Source organism: Podarcis erhardii, assembly GCF_964252035.2.
Source record: "Podarcis erhardii genome assembly, chromosome: 10".
Lineage (NCBI taxonomy): Eukaryota > Metazoa > Chordata > Lepidosauria > Squamata > Lacertidae > Podarcis > Podarcis erhardii.
Genome location: NC_138500.1, coordinates 23046857 through 23058938, shown reverse-complemented (window position 1 = coordinate 23058938; position 12082 = coordinate 23046857). Strand labels below are relative to the sequence as shown.

Below are 12082 nucleotides of genomic sequence, written 5' to 3'. Positions count from 1 at the left end.
GTTACATGTCACGGTGATGACTCAAGAGAGCAATAGGCATGTAGTGTCTCTGGTCCAATGCTTGCAGGTGGGGGAGGATTTGTTTAGCAGCACACAAGATGGCTCAAAGGAAACGTCCCACAAAAGGGCAGTTGTGGTTTTCCTCTCCAAGGTACTGTACCAGGCACAGTGGTAGGCTAAAACTCCAGGCCAGCCTCCTTTAGGGGGGCTGAAATACTTTCTGCCACCAAGCTTAGATCAGAGCTCAGTTTAGGGTAGTGCCTGTGATCTGAAGATGCTTCACAGCCAACATTCCTATCCAGTAGAACAAAATGAGCTGAAAATGCCAAGGAGGGGTGACAAACAGGACTGATCAATACATCTAAAATAAGGCATTGAGTGCAAGAAAGTACCTTTAATCTGTAAAGTAAAGGTAAAAAAGGTAAAGGACCCCTGGACGGTTAAGTCCAGTCAAAGGCGATTATGGGGTTGCGGCGCTCATCTCACTTTCAGGCTGAGGGAACTGGAGTTTGTCCACAGACAGCTTTAATCTGTGCACACAAGTGACAGACTTTTGCCCAGCCTGGGAAAGCTTTTTTTTAAAACCAGCACAGCTCACTCAGTACCTTGCAGCACCTGCTTAGCTAAAATAATAAAAATCAAATTGTTCCATGACCACAATGGGGAAAGGTGGCATTGAGCGGGAAGGACATGCTTGCGTTTGACAAAGGAGTTGGGTGTTGCTGCTGAGGGATGGGGGTGTAAAGGAAAGAGGGAGGGAGGATTTTCCAAGCAGAAGGCACAAGCTAGAATTTCAGTATCACAAAAAGGGGAAAAAGGGAGTGGGGTGGGGGGTTAAGCTGGGAATCCAGATGCATAAAAGGGCTCCCACTCTTCACGCAGAGACATCACCCACATGCATGTGTGGCTGGTTTTAATCTCTCCGGCAAGCTCCAAGGCAACAGCAGCCCTTTGCCCAGAGAGAAAACCCAGGCAGGAAGAGAGGATGAGGGTTTCCGCAGTGGCTACCTTTGCGGTGCTTTCCGTTCAGTTTTGCACCCTAGCTCAAGTCCATGGGAAATGGGCTGGGAAAGGGCTGGTGGACCCAGCAGGGGCTGGAGGAGCCAAGAAACCTCTCCACGCGCCCTGTGAAGGAGACAGAGAGGCGGAAGCCCAAAGGCTGCCTTCTGCCAGGTTGCGGAAGATGGACGGAGGAGCTGGAGCAGGTGGCAGAGCCCACAGCAGAGCGGCAAGCAAACCCCAACCAGGACATGTCAAACAGAAGGCCAGCGGCAAGAAGCAGGTTCCCCAGCTGTCCCCTCCGAGAAGTATGAGCCAAGGACTTCAGAACTACTTGAAAGGACATGGGAAATTTAACACGGATACGGTGAGTAAAAGCCCTCCTTATGGCAGTGGGGGCTAGGGCCCTCCAGATGTTGCTGAACTACGACTCCCATCGGGACAAGCAAGCATGGTGGATGGTCAGGGATGGTGGGCAAACAAGAGCTAGAGTCAAACAAGAGCTAGAGAGCCACAAGTTCTCCAACCCTGCCTTAGAGGTACAGAGAAAGCAGCCTTGAACAAAATCAGAGCACTGGGTCTGTCTGACGGGAAGTGGTTTCCAGTTCTGTCTTGAGATGCCAGGGACTGAACTTTAGGCCTTCTGTATGCAGATAATAAATGAATATATTGTTGGTTTTTGCCCTCTGCACCACCCAGAGGCTTTTGAACCATTAAGTGGTTCATAAAGACTTTTAAACAGACAAACAGACTTATCCAGGATCAAAGACAGTCGGTGTCTAAATTTCTGGGAATCACAGGCAGGCAGTGTGCTGCTGCAATGTGAGAAGATAGTGCTGGATGCAGCAGGCCAAGCTCTTCTTAATGCCTTTAGCACTGGTGCCTCTTTCCTTTCCTTCTCAGTATTCCTGTCCTGGGATTCAGTCAAAGGCCTGCAGAAAACCCTCAGACTGCGATGGCTGCCTGGGCCTCTATACCTGCAAACTGCCGAGAGGGAAGTGCGACCTGAAAGCAGTTTCCCGTGAAACAGGTAATACATAAAACACAGCAGAAAGCCTAAGACACTGGTGAATGGGGTGTGTGTGTGCTGCTGTTGGACATACTGAAATAAATATCCTTTGTGTGAAAGTTCCCAATAAAAGGTCAAGCTCTTATTGTGGAGCTAACTCTGTATCTGGGGCTGCACCACTTTAAGTGTTCCTGTGTGCAAGGGAAGTGTGTCATGTATTTTGAATCCTCCCTGCAAAAACAGAATAGAAAACTAAATAGCAGGGGGAAGGGTTCTAGCCAAGCATTCTCCTCCTTAAAATGTTGCTTTCTATATGCGGAGGGGACGCGGGTGGCGCTGTGGGTTAAACCACAGAGCCTAGGGCTTGCCGATCGCATGGTCGGTGGTTCAAATCCCTGCGACGGGGTGAGCTCCCATCGCTCAGTCCCTGCTCCTGCCAACCTAGCAGTTCGAAAGCATGTCAAAGTGCAAGTAGGTAAATAGGTACCGCTCCAATGGGGAGGTAAACGGTGTTTGTGTGCTTCTCTGGTTCGCCAGAAGCGGCTTAGTCATGCTGGCCACATGACCAATAAAGCGAGATGAGCGCCGCAACCCCAGGGTTGGCCACGACTGGACCTAATGGTCAGGGGTCCCTTTACCTTTATATGCAGAGGGTACAGATTTTTTAAATATACAGAGGAGCATTTCATCATGATAGATAAGAGTCTAGAAACTAGCTTATCAGTCACAGGAATAGATGCGGTTCTCAAATGATATTTTTGAAACAAGGACACCATGTGGCATCATCCACTGTTAGCCAGCAGGAGGCACTGCAGCCACAAAATAAGGAAACAGATTTAGGGTGTTCCCACTCACAATCTGCACATCTCTCTCCATGCCACACAAACCTTTTAAACCTTTTAAACATTGTTGCTATGGGGTCTGGCATTGGGCCCCATTGTACTAGAAATGAATGAAATGGGAAATGACAAGGTAGCATTACTGAGCCATACTGAAAGGTATGAATGAACGAATTGATTTATTTCAGTCACTGACCAGAGTGCATACTGAAAGGTAGTACTGAGGACAGGGATTGGGACGTAGGGCAGTAGAATCCTTGCAGGTTACTCCATTCAAGTCACACTCAGCTACAAAATGAATTGTGCTGGCTACCTACTATGTAGATGCAACCTGAATGTTAAGGAGGCAAACTATGGATCTGTTGTTGCACTTAATATCTCCACCACCAAGATTCAAGTATTAAGTCAGTTGTGATTTCCTACTGAATGCATTCAGATACCTCACTTTCAAAACTTCCTCTGTGTTCTTTGATAACACAGGTCTAACCTTTCGGCTCATCTGTGTGTGCTTTTTAAAAAAATTTTAAAGGTAGTAGTACATTGATAAATGAATATTTTATTTAATGGATACCTCAGATAATCCATGTCTGCTTGTAGGAAGATATTGAGGTTGGTGTCTCATCAAGGAGAGTTGCCTTGATGATTTGTCTGTCTGCTCTCTCCCACAGGTGGTTTCTTCCAGAATATCCAGAACAGATAAAAGACACTGAGTTCCTGTCAGACTTTTAAAAAAGGAGCTGCCAACAAACCCCAACAGGTGTTCATGCTTCTAAAGCTGTACAATTTGGGGGAGGGAGAGAGAGAGAATTTTTTAAAAACTGATTTTAAGTGGCATTCTGTTCAAACGTTGCAAGTTACGTTTGCTCACATTATCTAAACTGATACAATCTCTTAATAAAGGACTTTCAGTTTATTTTGACTGTTTTGATTTCGGTTACCCCATCAGCACTTCCCATGAGGAGGGACCTTCAACAGGTATCCCTTCTCAGCTTGAAGGTGAATGAGCAAAGAGATAGAGCTTTTTTGTCTTCACATTTTCTGAAGAAACCCAAGAACTATGGCTGCTGCTGCTGCAACTTGTCTCAAGGTCCAGGTCTACTCTGGCACAAGGGCACCAGTTGTGATCTTGCAGCTAGGCAGAAATCCTTGATATGTTCAAACTTTGGCAACAGGGTATAGGATCCTAAGTTTAGGCTACAACATGTAAGTCAGCACTGGCCTCTGTCCCAGAGCCCGGGTGTAAAAGGAAAAGGCACAAGGTGTGCATGGACCTATGCAAGCTTTAAAAAAGTCCTGGGGAATGGACCCTCAGAAGACAAACGGCTTGCAAAACATACAGGTTTCCCTACTGACACAGTGTGCCCCTAGGGAGGGACCATCGCTCACTGATAAGAGTCACCTGAATGCAGCAGGTCCCAGAGTCATTCCCTGGTATATCCACTTCAAAGGATTAAGTAGCAGGTAATAGGAGAGACCTTTTGCTTGCTGAGATGATGGAGAGCTTCTGCCAGTCACAGTAAACAGTACAGGGCTAGATGGGCAAGTAGTCTGACCTGGCAGAAGGCAAACTCCCAGTGTTCCCACGGCCAACTTTCATTCTCAGCACTGACAACAGACAGAAAGGCTGGGGGAAACACGACCTTCCGTTTTGAATCCGCCATGAGCAGGAAGATAAAATAGGAGCTTCCTTTTGATACAAAGTCGAGACGTGCTCTGGTGGAGATGTCAGGAAGCAAACCTCCGCCACATCTTATTTGTGTGAGAAATGCAAGAATAAGGTGGGGTGGGGAGAAGGAGCCTTAAGTAAAAATGGAAGCTAACAAAAATGGAGCCTTTCGTTGAATTTTTGGCAAAACCTCTGCCAACACAAAACAGAAGAGGTGGCTCCTCAAGCACCTTGAGTCAGATTTTAGGTCCCAAATTTTATTGTTGTAGAAAGCTGCTTTATATAAAGTTGGACCATTGGTCCATCTAGCTCAGTATGGTCTACATTGATTGGCAGCAGCCCTCCATGCAGGAGGAATTGAACCTGAAGCCCTCTGTGGGCAAAGGAACTGAGCTACAGGTTTCCCTCCTAGGGTACCATTACTATTTCCACAGCCAGTACTCCCCGATCCCCATTGTTAAGCACAGGTGTGATATAAGGTTCTGGCCTACTGATGAGTTTTCAGCATGACATCTTCCACCCAACAGAGTAACTGGAGGGGCCTCTTAACTAGGGCTGTCCATGAAAGTAGAAGACATAATGGAAAAGGTTCATCGCTCGGTGAGTGCATGAACAAATCACCACAGGTTTCAAATCGTCGATGCAATTTTTGTGCCACCACAAATGCAGCACTTTTCAGCAGAGTGGCTTCACACACTCAGCAGTCACTAAGCCAGAGCTTTCCAAACTTTTCATACGGGTGTCACACTTTTTAGAAAGAAGCATTTCGCGACATGGTAATTCAGTTTTACTAGCAAAATGGAGGTTAAACTAACCCCTTTCCAGCCCCCCCCCCCAGGAGGAGCGTTCATGTGACACACCTACACACTGCAGCTGACACACTAATGTGTCATGATACACACTTTGGAAAACTCTGCACTAAGCATAGGCAAGCTTAGAGAAACCAAATGATATGCAAGCCTGTGTTGAAAGATCCACATGAGAAAGCAACCGATTTACACTTTTTTGGCCACCAGGGGGCCTAAGACCCCATAACAACATCATCAATATTATTCTGATAACAGCTCCCAACGTTATCTCTTTGGACCAGCCCGGGCTGTTGTTGTTTTTATATATGGATGTTGCAGAACATTGCCATTGATGTAATCATAATGCATTAATGGCTTTATATGGAACTGTCTACACATCACTCCACTTATGATGCTTCCCCCACTGTTCCCACATTATTTCCACCTGGAGGGGCCACTTTTGCCGTACAAAGAAAACTGCAGAACATTTGTGATATGAAGAGTTGCATTTCAGCAGGCAACTATGGAACACGAGCTCTGTGGATCTGTCCTGAGATCTGCAAAGAAAGGGTGGTATGCATATTTAATAGATAATAACAACAACAAGCTCTGTCCTGAAACGTTTGCAGGGGCAAACTGAATTGAAAGCAGGATTGTGTAAAACAACCCCAAGTACCATCACAAGCCCAAATAGTCCTGAACGCACAATGAAAAGGACATCTGGAGGCTCTCCCTTTCATGCAAAACTGTTTGGAGCAGAGAGAAACGAAAGAGGAAAAGAACAAAGTCAGGTCAAAGCCACTTGTGAATGGTAAGAACGACTGGACACATTTTCTTTAACATCACTCACTTTTAATTACATCGCATCAGCCTCTCAGCTTACTCCGAGAAAGGATGCCCACTAGGAGGGACGGCAAATCTTCCATCCCATAGTGGTTGCTGGAGTGGGTATCAAATTCTCAGCAGCTTCAGTGGTTCCCCTGCCTCACCTTCCCTCTAACTGCCTCCTGCTTCGCCCCCTTTTCATCATATGGTCCCCGTCAGTATCTGAGAGTCCAGGTTAATGCAGCTTCCATCCAGCAACCTCCTTGCTGCCATTTGAGAGAGGAGCCCGGGGCAAGTGTCATTGGCTAATACTCTTCTTAACCTCAATATAAATAAAAAACAACATTTCAAAATGTTTAATAGCTAAGAAATAGGGAAAAAAACAAACCCCAAACCACCGTGAAATCTGCAAAGCGCCAATGGAGAGAGTCTCGAGAATGCTTTGTCCAGTGCATGTTCTTGGTAGAAGTGGAGAGTCCCCTCCCAGCAGCCTCTTCGTCTGTGTCCCCCTTAGCGCTATTCTAGGAGACCAGAGGCCAGCTCTTCATCTAAGCACAACTCCCGGACACCCTGCTTCCTGGTTTGGGCTTTCCCCTCCTTGGGAGCAGGCAAAATGGGAATGGGGAAAAAATTGGTCCATTTTCCGTCTGCTGAACTGTGAAAGAAATCACTTCTCCCTGCAACAGTGGCACTCTAAGGTCTCATTTCTTGTGGAGAAATTTCATTCTGCTACCTGGAAGGGATTGATGGGTGGGAGGCAAAAAACAAAGAAAGAAAGATATAGAAACCATGTGATTTTGGCACAATGGGATTGGATTAAAGTCCCCCCCGTCTCCAGAAAACAGATAAAAACCAACCTCACCACATTTCCCCACCTGCATTCTACACGGCCCAGTATTTATAAACAAGTGCAAGACCCAGGCTCCTCACTATACACACCATAAAGTTTGCAAAATGGCACGTTGCAAAGTTTACACAACATAGCAATGACATAAATCCCATCCAAAGACGGCTGATGACATTTATGGAGCCACAACGCAGATGGTAAAACATACAAAAAGTAGCAGCATGCTTTGCTTACAAGTTAACTGCATTTCCCCAGCAGCTGGGGATTTTGCTTTAAAAAGCCCAATATTCCCAGCAATGGAAGCAATACCTGACACAAGAAGCTCTCAATTATACCTGCAAAACAAGGAGATTTTGCCAGGCACGGGAAGAGACCCTTTCAAGTCTTTGCAACACTGCCGTATGGGAAGAAGCAGCTCCCTCTTCTACAGAACTATAAAAGAGGCAATAGCCTTCAAACTGGAAGGATAGCCATCCCTGATTTACATCTAATACCTGTAATCCCTCATCCTTAGTTAAAACATACCCGAAACACATTTCCTCACGTTCATCCCCTGTTACAGTAAACCTGTCCTCACCCATCAGAAATTACATTTAGAATGCAGTGTCCTTGGGGTAAGGATCTGCCCTTTTTCTTTTATTACTGTGCATAACATAAATACAGCAGTGATGGTGCTTATATTGCAAATAAACCCACACGCATTGTGATTTGACTTTAGGACACGTGATGGGATATAAAAGCACACTGCGATCCAAAGCAGCAGCCAGGATCTCTTACCTAACCCTTTCAGGAATTTATTGACTCCACTCTGCTCTCCACTGGGAAGGGTTTCTAGGTACTCTTGGGCACGTACCTCAAACAAACCTACAAAGGGGTGGGAAACAGAACGCAGAAAGAAAGAAAGAAAAACCTGGTGAGTTCCAGTTGCAGGTGCTGTGGGATGTAACATCACAAAAGCAGTCAAATACATCATTTCCTGTTTGCCCAGAGTGGACACACGGGGGAATGTTGCTCCAGCCAGGAGGACTTCCTGTCACACCTGGTCTGGAGCATCCTCCCCCTGCGTGTGACCAGGTAGATGGGCGTGACCCTGGCAGACCCTACAAGGGGTCATGCAGCCATCTTCCTCTTCTCTCTTTTGCTACTGCTCTTTTGCTGTGTGCTGGCTCTCAGCCAGCAGCACATGGGCTCATCCCTCACAAGAAGATGAACCCACACTTTTCTCTGTAACTAAAAGGAAAAGTCTGCCTTCAGGATCATACTGTGAACTGAATGTAAGCAAACCTTATCATTACTTTCTAAAAGAAGACTGCTGTGTCATTGTTGCTTTTAAAAGGGAACAAAAGGGGATTTACCAGGAACAATCCAATCTGGACAAGCCAGACTGGATTGCTTAACTCAAATGGTTCTAACAAATCTATCAACTAGCTTTCTGCTATATGCAAGGGATGTGCGCTGCTACTAGCTCACTAGCGTGAGTGAGGAAGGATAATATTTAATCAATATATCCTCTCCGGTTCGAATCCCCATGACAGGGTGAGCTCCCATTGCTCGGTCCCTGCTCCTGCCAACCTAGCAGTTCAAAAGCACGTCAAAGTGCAAGTAGATAAATAGGTACCGCTCCGGCGGGAAGGTAAACGGCGTTTCCGTGTGCTGCTCTGGTTCGCCAGAAGCAGCTTAGTCATGCTGGCCACATGACCCGGAAAAACTGTCTGCTGACAAACGTCGGCTTCCTTGGCCAGTAAAGCGAGATGAGCGCCGCAACCCTAGAGTCGTCCGCGACTGGACTTAACTGTCAGGGGTCCTTTACCTTTATACTATCTTCAACATTCCCACAGATGTCACCTGAACAGTTCTTACATGATGAAAGGGCCAAAGTAGAAAAACACCTGACGAAAAACACGCTTAATTAATCGCATGCCCCTTTCACCGTCCTCCTGCTTTCCTCACCTTTAGCACCCTGTTTCCGCAACTCTCGCTCCTGAATGAAGCCCCCAAACATTTGCGTCTCCATGAAGACCTCCAAGAAACGCCGGAGGCTCTTGGAAGAGACCGACTTCCGGAAGGCCTCCCGCTGCAGGGTCCTCTCTTCCCTCTCGGAGGGAGTCAGGAAGAGGGAGTAGTGCCCCACAATCTCCACAAAGAAGCGGACGAACGCTTCCGACACCACTTCGTTCAAGGGGCTGGACTCTGGATGGGGGAGGCATAAGTAGCAGGGAAAACACTGGTTAGCGGGAGACCTGGCCTTAACCTGTTCTCTTCCAGTCCCGTCCTTAGAACTCGCCGGTGTGTAGGTTTGGGATGGGAGGACCGTAGCTCAGTAGCAGAACACCTGCTCTGCACACAGGAAGACCCGAGTTCAATTCCTGGCATCTCCAGGAAGGCTTGGGAAAGGCTTCAGCCTGGAAGCCTACAAAGTTGCAGCCAGTGTTGTGGACACAGACACTTGGAAGCTGCTATATCTCGAGTCAGACCATTGTTCCATCTAGATTAGTACTGTCCACCCCAACTGGCAGCAGCTCTTTGGGATTCCGGACAGGGTCTCTCCCAGCCCTACCTAGAGTTGCTGGGGATTGAACCTAGGGCAGGTGCTCTCCCAGAGCTGTGGATCTTCCCCAACACTGAGCCAGGTGAACAAATTTTCTGACTTGACATAAGGAAGGTTTCATACACAGGTCCAGCCACACGGTTAAGCCCATCCTTGTGGCATCTCCACACCCACGCAGAGGGGCTATGAAGTGGACATCATGAAATATTTGGTATATTCTAGTCATCTCATATAAAAAAAGGATACCAGGCTCTGATCCGTCCAATCTCTCACAATGACAATAGAAATAAATAAATATACAAATGAAGGACCTACCCAAGTGATGCTGACACCATACACTACACAAACACTATGCAGAATATAGAACAAAGGAAGGCTACCCTCCCATCTCTCTCCTCTCTCTTTACCCCCAACTGCATGGTGTCAATGACGATAATGTCTCATACAGTATGTAAACAAACTGTGAAAATGACTATGAATCAAAAATGGAGATGCCTTGTTTATTTGTTTGTTTTGTAACACAAGAAAATCTTAAATAAAAGCTTTTTTTTTTTTAAAAAAAAAGGAGGATACTGAGAGTTGGGAAAGGGCAACCCACATGCTGAAGCACCTTCGCTCCGAGGAAAGGCTAATTTTTTTGCCTTTTTAATTTTTGGAAGGGAATGACACGGTAGAGGTTTATAAAAGCTCAGTGCGATTTTCCCCGGCGAAAAATAAAAAGGTGAGAGGCTTTAAACCTTACCTTGCTTGCCGTTGGGAGCGCCCTCTTCCTTGTCACTTGCCAGCTCGTTCCTTTGCTCCAGGATGTGTTCGAGCGCTGCTTGCAACTTCCGAGGTAAAATAGAGTCCTCATCTTCCATCTTAAAAAGAGAGAGGGCATGTGCTTAGGCATAGGGTGAGACCAAACTGCACACTCTGGGATAAAAGGTAAAGGTAAAGGGACCCCTGACCATTAGGTCCAGTCGCGGATGACTCCGGGGTTGCGGCGCTCATCTCGCTTTGCTGGCCAAGGGAGCAGCATACAGCTTCCAGGTCATGTGGCCAGAATGACTAAGCCGCTTCTGGCAAACCAGAGCAGCACACGGAAAGGCCGTTTACCTTCTGCTGGAGCGGTACCTATTTATCTACCCGCAATGGCGTGCTTTCGTACTGCTAGGTTGACAGGAGCAGGAACTGAGCAACCGGTACTCACCCCGTCACGAAGATTTGAACCGCCAACCTTCTGATCGGCAAGCCCTAGGCTCTGTGGTTTAACCCACAGCACCACCCGCTTCCCACACTCTGGGATAAACACTCTAAAAGCAAGCTTGGCCAGCCGGTGACCCTCCAGATGTTATTAGACCTCAACTCCCAAGACAGCATGGCCAATAGTCAAGGTAGCACACCAGCACCTAGAGGGTTAAAGGCTAGACCCCCTCTAAAGGATCCACTTTTAAGCCCTTGCAAATGGCCATTGCACACTGGAAGGTGGTGGTGTGGCAGCTGCTTCAGAGAGCTGTAGTGGAAACTTTGCAACGGTGCTGTCAAATCTGCCAAAGCTGAGCAGAGAACTAGCACATAGTACAGTCTTGGCATGGAGCAATGACTGAGGTGAGCCTTTTGCGATGGTCACCTGGCAGCCACAGATACTGGAAGGAGGAGAAGCACCTCCACACGGGGAAACAACAGAAAGTGGCACCAAAAAGTACAGATGTTGGGCCTTGCAAGAGACCGCTCTTGCACTCACTGCATTAACTATAGCTCATGGTCTGCATGCTGAGCAGATCTTGCTGCTGTGTGTCTTTGAAACAGAGACGGTATGCGTGCAAAGCGTGCTCTTCGCCTCTGAGGTACGTACCACCCCTAAAGAATGATGTAGGCAGGGACGTCCCAAAGCATTGGACTTAGGAAGCAAAAGTGTGTGTTGCCTGAATTCAAGGTGGGATGCCCACTGGCACAACCACCATCCCTCATTGCAGTCACCTTTCCTGTATCTTCACTTTTGTACTAATACATTCATGCATTTTTTTTGCTGCTTATGATATATCCACTTACCCTCCTTTGACCCCTGGTTAATAGGTCTGGCAGGTTTTAGAAGTTTCAAAAACCTGCAGAACCCTTTGACTAGAGGATGGAGGAAGACGTGAAGAAACATATGCACAAACACCATGGAAATCAAAGCCTCTTGCAAATGATTTCCAACTCTCTCAATGACCATTTGTCTTCAGGCTCCATTTACCATCACCCTCTTCAGTGCTACCTTTCTAGAAAAAGAGGTGCTGGAACTCACCATGAGCGCTTCCCTTGTTCTCTTATAATGGCAATGGCGCCCGTCTCAGTGCCAGAACTGAGTTCCGGTGAGTTATGGCTGAAAAAAGCGCTGATGAGCATCCAGCAATGAAACAGAGCAGACATCCTTGTTCTTATTCTCTCCTGTTCCTCCCTCCCTCAGACAGAACCAGTGTGGGGAACATTTGGCTCGCCAGAAGTTGCACTCAGGCCAATGACCATGCTTGCTAGGGCTGATGGGAGTGTAGTTTAGCAACACCTAGAGGGCCAAAGGTTCCCCACACCAGAGATTA

The 12082-nt window shown here is 47.0% G+C and overlaps 1 protein-coding gene and 1 long non-coding RNA gene across 5 annotated transcripts in view; one reads left to right on the top strand and one right to left on the bottom strand.

Annotated features, from left to right (window-relative positions):
- The first annotated feature begins 839 nt into the window (after positions 1-839).
- Positions 840-4561, top strand: LOC309351391. The gene is made up of 3 exons (XR_014160817.1): positions 840-2029; positions 3516-3780; positions 3866-4561. It is a non-coding gene; the product is annotated as an uncharacterized lncRNA (long non-coding RNA).
- A 1570-nt stretch (positions 4562-6131) lies between these two features.
- Positions 6132-12082, bottom strand: part of DENND2A (DENN domain containing 2A) — a 69426-nt gene continuing 63475 nt past the window's right edge. For all 4 annotated transcript variants that reach the window (XM_081878830.1, XM_081878832.1, XM_081878831.1 and 1 more), the window contains exons 17-20: positions 10264-10381; positions 8924-9163; positions 7751-7837; positions 6132-6859 (exon numbers count right to left, since the gene is read on the bottom strand). In XM_081878830.1, the coding sequence (XP_081734956.1) occupies positions 6828-6859; positions 7751-7837; positions 8924-9163; positions 10264-10381 (477 nt within the window). In that variant the 3' untranslated portion in view covers positions 6132-6827. The remainder of the gene's footprint in view (positions 6860-7750; positions 7838-8923; positions 9164-10263; positions 10382-12082) is intronic.